The 7,944-nt window shown below is 37.3% G+C and overlaps 1 protein-coding gene across 4 annotated transcripts in view; it reads right to left on the bottom strand.

Moving 5' to 3' along the window:
• Positions 1-658: 658 nt before the first annotated feature.
• Positions 659-7,944, bottom strand: part of MTX2 (metaxin 2) — a 55,707-nt gene continuing 48,421 nt past the window's right edge. For 3 of the 4 annotated variants that reach the window (XM_073305954.2, XM_073305952.1, XM_073305955.2), the window contains 6 exons: positions 7,119-7,195; positions 6,150-6,242; positions 5,563-5,601; positions 5,006-5,131; positions 4,221-4,297; positions 659-1,164 (listed from right to left, as the gene is read on the bottom strand). In XM_073305954.2, the coding sequence (XP_073162055.1) occupies positions 954-1,164; positions 4,221-4,297; positions 5,006-5,131; positions 5,563-5,601; positions 6,150-6,242; positions 7,119-7,195 (623 nt within the window). In that variant the 3' untranslated portion in view covers positions 659-953. The remainder of the gene's footprint in view (positions 1,165-4,220; positions 4,298-5,005; positions 5,132-5,562; positions 5,602-6,149; positions 6,243-7,118; positions 7,196-7,944) is intronic. The other variant, XM_073305951.2, reaches the window with a different exon arrangement.

The following is a 7,944-nucleotide window of genomic DNA, read 5'->3' as shown; positions in this document are numbered from 1 at the left end:
AACAACTTCGGACACCTTTCATTGCTATCTGAGCAGAGGTCAAGGACTCATGTTCTTTCTTTCCCAGAAGTTGTCATTCTAAGACACCTTTTTGGGACAGCGCATGGAAACTTGCATGGCTGATGCCCATGCTGCACTGTTCTGTGCATTGATAGGAGGTCTCCACTCTCCGAGGCTGTTTACTTTCCACCTTTCACAAGCATTACAGTCACCGCAATTTCTTTTCTTTCTTTTTTTTAAATTTCTCAAAACAATACAAACAAATCTTAAAAGGTGCTTTAACTTTATTGCATTGTTACCATTTCGTTTAAAGTTAGTGGTACCCTACATTTGATAAAGCTCTTCATTTATGAAGATATACTCTTCATTTATCCATTTGGTTTAGAATGCTAATCTCTTAAAAGGACCTAATCACCTTGTAAACACACTGACTTTCAAAGTGGAAACTTGTTGAAGCCTGAATAGAGTAAATTTTCCTATTACTTGCCTACCTTCTAGTCAACAAGTTAATCCTACAGGGTGTAATGCAAATTACTTTTCAGATCCTCCTAGCAGAAGGGCAAAAGGAAACACTGCTTCTAACATACGACTAAAGCTTATTAAAAGGTTTTTGGAAAGATTGAACAGTCACTTTTAAAAATAGTAGTTTTTAATTTCTTTTTATTTTTAATACAGATACAATATTGTTCCAAGGTCACTTTAGTTTAATATTTAATAGCCTATATGGCATTTAAATGGCAATACCTTAAAAATCATTTCATGTTAAATGTATACAGTGAATTCTATAACACACAAAATGCAGTTTGAACTTCCCGTGCTCCAGAATGTTTTAGCAGCTTCCAAGAGGTTTTATTACACACTTTTGCATTTTCAAAGCCATCATCATCATCTGTTAAACAATGAAATCAAAATTTGTTTCAGAAACTGGGCCTCCCCACCACAAAATGAAGCATTTAACTCGGTAGATAACCCTTTGAGGATTTGGATGCAGCACTTGCAGAGCTGTCTTTATCATGATCCTCAAAATAGTGTTGCTCTATTCTCCTGCAAAAGGCCACGAGGTTGCTGTAGTTTTTCACTTTTTCAGAGAGTTCATCACTGGTCAGCTGAGTAGTAAGAATTGTGAACAGATGTCCAAATACCAATGCATCTAACTCAGTTGGCCTATAAAAGAGACAGGGGAAAAAGTGGGCCTCTGGGAGTCAGAAAACACTGAAAACCTTATAAGGAAAATCCTACTGTACTCTGGTTTTTTTTTAAATATTAAAAAAACTCCAAGTATTTTCTCAAAGTAATCAAACTGGTCATATTTAACCAAATAAAGCTCAAGATTTAACAAATGCATAAAACCTTAAATACAGTAGAACCTCAAAATTATGAACACCAGAGTTACAAACTGACCAGTCAGCGATACACCTTGTTTGGAAGCAAATACAGTACAGCACTGTGTTAAATGTAAACTACTAAAAAAATAAAGGGAAATTAAAAAAAAAAAAGATTTGACAAGGTAAGGAAACTGTTTCTGTGCTTGTTTCATTAAATTAAGGTGGTTAAAAGCAGCATTTTTCTTCTGCATAGTAAAGTTTCAAAGCTGTATTAAGTCAGTGTTCCATTGTAAACTTTTGAAAGAACAACCATAATGTTTTGTTCAGAGTTACAAACGTTTCAGAGTTATGAACAACCTCCATTCCTGAGGTGTTCATAACTCTGAGGTTCTACCGTATTTTATATGTATACTAACAAATTGTGGCCTGAATTCTCAATTGCTGCTCAGTGCTCCCATTAACAAATGAGCGGTTTGGGGGGTTGTTTTTTTTTCCCAAACAGTGAAGAAGTTACAAAATACCTTTTCATAAAATGCATGCAAAGCCTACCCACTGACTCCTCTGTCCAGCACCAACTGTTTCTCACTTTTGATTTTGTGGGAAGGGAATCTATATTCCCAGTCTCCTCTGCAGATACTGTGCATAACAAAACTACCCCTTCGAACAGAATGGTGCTCTTCAAAACAGCAAAAACGCCACATCTCTCCTGGGCTTTTCAGCCACCCAAAAATTCCTTGAGTAGTGCGAAAAAGTAACTACATGGTAGTAGCATTTATGGCCATCTCTTTTGTGTTAAAGAGACTAAACAAATGGAAATAAAACACTGTAACCAAAGCCACCATAACCCAAAGGAGAACAGTGGTTTCTTGAATAAGTCTGCAGTCATACTCATGGCTATGTGTACAAGCCTTCCATAGCTTGACCTTAGTGAACTTTTTGCAGCTCTGGTCTATCTGCAAACAAAACAAAACAAAAAAAAAACCCAAAAAACATTTTCCTTAAGTATATTTTAACAATTTAGAGCTTTTCTTCACTAATGTCCAAGAACTACATACTAAGTATTAATGAGCTAGAAGAATATTTTATGAGACTAATTATTGAGAAACTCTACTATTTACAGACAAAAAACATTAAAAAAATTGAAGGTTGAAAGCGTGTGTTATGGAATCCACCTAACACCCCCAAACAATAGCATATCCTTTACAAAACAAATACCACCTTTATAAAAGACTGTTCAGAATGCCTCAAAATGAATAGTTGGAATAATTGTTCTCTACTACTATGTAATCCTACAGCACTCACTCTCATCCAACTACACTGCCCACCTAACCTTAACTTTGCAAAATCCTTGGGGGAAAAGAGGCAAGAAACAAAATATTACAGCCTGCTAATTGAGGCATTTTTCCATCCCCACCTAATGTACTGGGGATCATAAACTGAGCTTTCTTCGGTCTGGTCCAAACTAACAAGTAACAGTCAGTTGAAGTAAACTTAACCTATGGGAAAAACCAAACAATCCAATATACAGTTACTCAGTTTCCCAGTTCCTCCTTGCTTTCTGATTCTGTGACATAGCTGGACAAGACAATTGCTTCCTCCCACCCCCAGATGCCTCCCCTCTGAATCCCACTGGCTCCTTCATATATCCTTGCTTTAATAAGCCGTCAGTTAACCCCTTCCCTGTCTCTATTAGTGTGTAACGTCACAAGCTGATTTTATTTAAGTGTCTTTGTAATTTCCCCATTGTCACCCCACCAAAAATACCTAAAACTGGCCCCCAGATACTGCCACAATCAGGGGAATGCAAAGGCAGCTTTAAAAAAAAAAATCACATACATCGCACTTGGAATGTATATTCTTTATGTAACTTCATGGTTCACATGCCATGGTGATGGGTGCAGTACATGAATATATTCAACATTATTTTAAATTCACAGTAATTACAAGAATATTTTTGGGAGAGTACACATTTGCAACTGGACCTGACTGACAATAGCAAAGGACAGCTGGTGTATGTCAGATCTGGGTCCGCAGTGGCTTTTCTGCAAAGGCCCAGAACAGTACTTACTCAAATCATAGCTGCTACTTTGTAATCAATCCTTTGTGGGGAGAAGACCAGTGTTTCCCCACAGTCATATGACTTCACAGGCATCTTCATGTGAACCCAACTCTTTAAAGTATGTCTACGCTGCAATCCAAAGTATGAATCCTTTACCTGCAGTAGCACAGCTAAAAACAGCAGCGTCGATGTGGAGACACAGGCTTCAGCACAAGCTAGCAACATGAGTATTTACCCAGGGTCCCCAGTGTGCTTGTTCAGGCCGTGCTGCTATTTTCATCTGTGCTAGCGCCCTTAAAGCTAGTGTGGTATGTCTACACGGGCTGCAATCCCACCTTGGGATGCAGTGTAGACATAGCCTTCCCCGCCACTGTGTCACTTGAATTAACCTATGCAGGAAGCGCGGTTGGATCAAAATACGTCTCATTCATTCTGCTTATCATGCATTAGCGCACTTACACTGATAGGTATCTAAGAAATGCCAACATATGCTAATGTAATTAAGTGGATTATTGCTTAGTTACCTATTAAAACTACAGGTTTCTGTTTTTACATTATATGTTTTTAACTGACAAACTATTGTGTATTCTGTATCATGTCAGTAGAAAATAGGATTAAGTCTAAAAAACACTAGAGAAAATATATGAAATATTTTATGGAAACTTAGTATCTTTTATAATTTCAGAAATTCTTATATATGCAATTTATGGATTCATTCCCACATGTTCCTTACTGCTCATAAGGTATTAAAATAAGGCAAAAATAGTCCCCATCCAGCTATGTTCTGGAGAGTAATATACCTACAGTACATTACATTTCCATATAAAATAACTTACTGCTTATTGAAGAAATATGATTGTGTTCCCAGTCTTTGAGAGAGAGCTTGACAACACTGATCTACATCTTCCAACACCTAAACAAACAAAAGATTAGTACAGTACCTAAATAGTCAGATGAGAACACAATTCTCTACAAAATAGCTCCCTTATTGCATACATAGGAGCAGTAGGCATTTGTAATAAATGACTAAATTAACTATGTAGATCATAGATGTTACACAGATTCCAATTACAAATCTTATTTCCAGACCTTCAATGACAAGTATATTGTTGACATAAGGAAAGTTGCTAATATTCCTACTGTCAGTAATTGGGTTAAAATTAATATATCAAATGTTTACCTCTAAACTTCCTTGTATTTTTCTTGGAGCTCCAAGAACAAAATTGCCACAATCCTGCAAAGGGACCCCATTATCTTCACATGGGAATCAGAGTCCTTGTCTGCTAATCCCTTTCCAGGATCATGGTCTAAACTCACATAAACAGACATTCAGCACAGAGATACATATTCATGAGAAAACATCTTTCATTTTTCTCAGACTGTGTGTGTGATTTAAAAGTTTATTGCTGTTGAAGCCAGAGACATGGATTCCATAGACAATTGTTTTAAATGTATGGAGTTTCACAATACATATATTTTATGAAACATAGGAAATAAAATATTGCTTCTCTGGAATTTTGACACTTTTGATATTTTATTTATATGTATTTCATTGCTGAGAGGTTATTTAAAAAAGAAAAAACAGAATGAAGAATTCAACTCTGGCTATTATCTGACTGACCTGTTCAAGTGACTTGCCAGCCCATCCAATAGCTTTCATCTTACGTCTGATCTCCCATTGTTTCTGATAGGCCAAAATGCGATTGAGAGGCCAAGGATAAGGGGATCCATACCTTGGATGAGTAATCTTTGTTTAAAAAAAACCCACAAAAACAAAATCACTTTTTTTTTAAAAAAAAAGCAGGTAAGACAGTATGCTGTTATTTACAAAACAGCTATGGCTGTCATGGGTCAAAAGGCATTCACACTGGCTTTTGTAAAATATTAAGAAGTTACTCTGCACAGAAATTCATAGTTTGCAGCCTAAAGAAAAAGAAACCATTTACTCTATTACTCTAGCTGAAAAATATATAAAAACATATCTACTTTGCAGCCAGCTACCTTCAGTAATGACGCACAGCTTCCCTAAAACGTATATGCAAGCAAAATTAAAGTGAAAAACTATATCATTAATGGTATAAACCTCAATGTTTCATTTATGAGTAGGGACTTGCATTTGCGAGCAAAAGTGTTTTCTCATTAAATTTTAATTAAGATAAATGCTGCAGAACCACTCACCTCCTGTACTGTAGTATCATCACACCACTGAAGATACAACTAGGGGAAAAAAATCACTACTTTATTCTGAAATTTCGGTTAGATTGCACAGAGAGTTATTTCTAAATATTGATGTTTTCTTTTAAGTTAAATTAACAGCATATCCCACAAATATTTTAAGTCTAACAGTGCCTTCCATGAACACAAAAGAGAAGTTAATGGTGATGCTTACAAGACAAAAGCCTGGTTGCTAGTTCTCTTTCAGAACAGCCACCAGATCAGATTTGAAATTAAGATGGAGTTCAGAATACACTATATAAATTATGTGTCAACTTTCTTTACAGCTACATGTTAGTCTTTATAAACTCACCGCTGTTTTGTACAACAAAATTCAACCTCAATTCATGAAATTTTCATATGACATTTGTAAAGAGACCACAGAGAATGTGGAGTTCTTTTCTTGTAAGGACACTAGCTTATGAGTTGATGAACTATTTCCCAATCTAAGAATTTGAAAATAAAATACATTTTCCACATAGAAAAAAAACCCCTCCATTTTTGCCCACTTATCACCTACAAAATCAACAAATTATTATGGTTTGCTGTACCTCTGCTGTCAATAGCATATTATTGACTAATTCCATGTAGGCTTTCATCTCAGCTTTTTGGACTTCATCCAACCCATCACTGAGTGAATGGCCCTAAGGGGGTAAAAGAATATACAACCCTGTAAGAAAGGATATTACAATATTCAGCTAGGGCTTGAGCTAAAGTCAACAGAAGTCAATGTGCTTTAGATCAGGTCTTGATCTCTCTATATAGGTCTCTAAATCATAAAATAGATGGGTAAATATTATAAAGTACCTTCCATACTAAAATTACCTTCAGTATTAAACAGAAAATGTTCTATTGCAATATAATCAAACTCAAAAGACAAATGTAGATTTATTTTCAGCGACAGAACTACTGTGCATTTCTTTTTTAGCTGAGTACAACTTGATTTCATGGCTTCACTATTACTATGATTTCTTCTGTGTGAAGAAGTAAGTTGATGATATAAACAGTTTATCAAAATAAACTACTTAATAAGCAGACCCTGCTTTACAAGGATAGAACAAAGTAAAAGCAAATATAAACATATATTAGCTGAAATTTCAAGCCTTAAGCAAACACTGTATGTCTTTCTAAGAATACTATACTTGGGAGCCAAAAAAGAAGTGCTATTGCAAGGTCTAGGTTATTTTTCAGTTCCTTGTTAACATGATGAAATCCTGTACTTACAGCTGATTTCTATCATTTGAATAAATGCCAGAGGAAAATACCCCCATCATACCATCACAAACCCCCATTACACCATATTTTCCTTAAGCAAAAGGTTACTGCCTGCATTGGGGTTAATATATTTGCCACATTGTAAAAATGCAGTTACCTTTACATTCATATGAAGTTTTTCTACCTTACTCTCTTAAAAACTAATTATGTCACATTTCATACTAGTAAGCTAAATGAGTGCAAATGCTAAAAAGAGTGACTACCGTATTTAGCAGTTACTGATCAAGTATATTTAATATCCTTACCTTGGCTTTTACAAACTGGACTATGGGGCCAAGTTCAGATACTACTTGATTTCCTACACGAATAAAGGGTACTTTGCCTGCAGTGAGAGACAGTATATTTTTAGTAAATTAAACCTTTCAATACATACTGAGAATAATTTTTGAAATCATGGCTTTGAAGTGTTTCTGCACAAAGTCTATCAGATTGTACATGAGAATGAACATGCAAAATTTCATTTGAGAGACACTTACAAATAGAGCCTCCCCACGCCTATCGCTTTAGTTCACACTTTTATGCTACGACTTGTCCTATTGATTGGCTTTCATGCTAACGTAGTGGTCCCCAAACTTTTCACCGTCGTGCCCCCCCTTACTCCTGTCCACCCCTCCACCTCCTAGGAACTAGGCCAGGAGCAGGGACATAGCTCAGGGGGTAGGGCGGTGGTCAGGAGTAAGGGGGCCAAGGCTGAGGCTGCAGCTGGGAACGGAGCCAAGGCCAGGGGCGGAGGCTGGGACTGGGAGCTTAGCTGCAGCCAGGGCAGCGGAGGCTTGAAGTGGGGCTAAGGCAGGGTGAGGAACCATGGTGGAGGCTGGTAGCCAGGGCTGCGGCTGGGTTCAGAGCTGTGGCCAGGCTGTGGTGGGAGCCGGCAGCTGTGGCTGGAGGCAGTGCTGGAGCAGAGCTGGGATGGAGCAGGGCGTCATGGTTGCTTCCTCCCTGCCCTCTGTAGGGGCTGGCCCAGGCCACACCATACCCTGCCTCCCCACCCCTAGGTGGACATGCCCCACAGTTTGGGGACTACTGCTCTAACAAATATTTGCAAGTTATTGTACAAATCGATAGGTCTCA

Source organism: Lepidochelys kempii, chromosome 11 (genome assembly GCF_965140285.1).
Source record: "Lepidochelys kempii isolate rLepKem1 chromosome 11, rLepKem1.hap1, whole genome shotgun sequence".
Taxonomy (NCBI): Eukaryota; Metazoa; Chordata; order Testudines; family Cheloniidae; genus Lepidochelys; species Lepidochelys kempii.
This window is presented reverse-complemented; position numbering and strand designations above follow the sequence as displayed.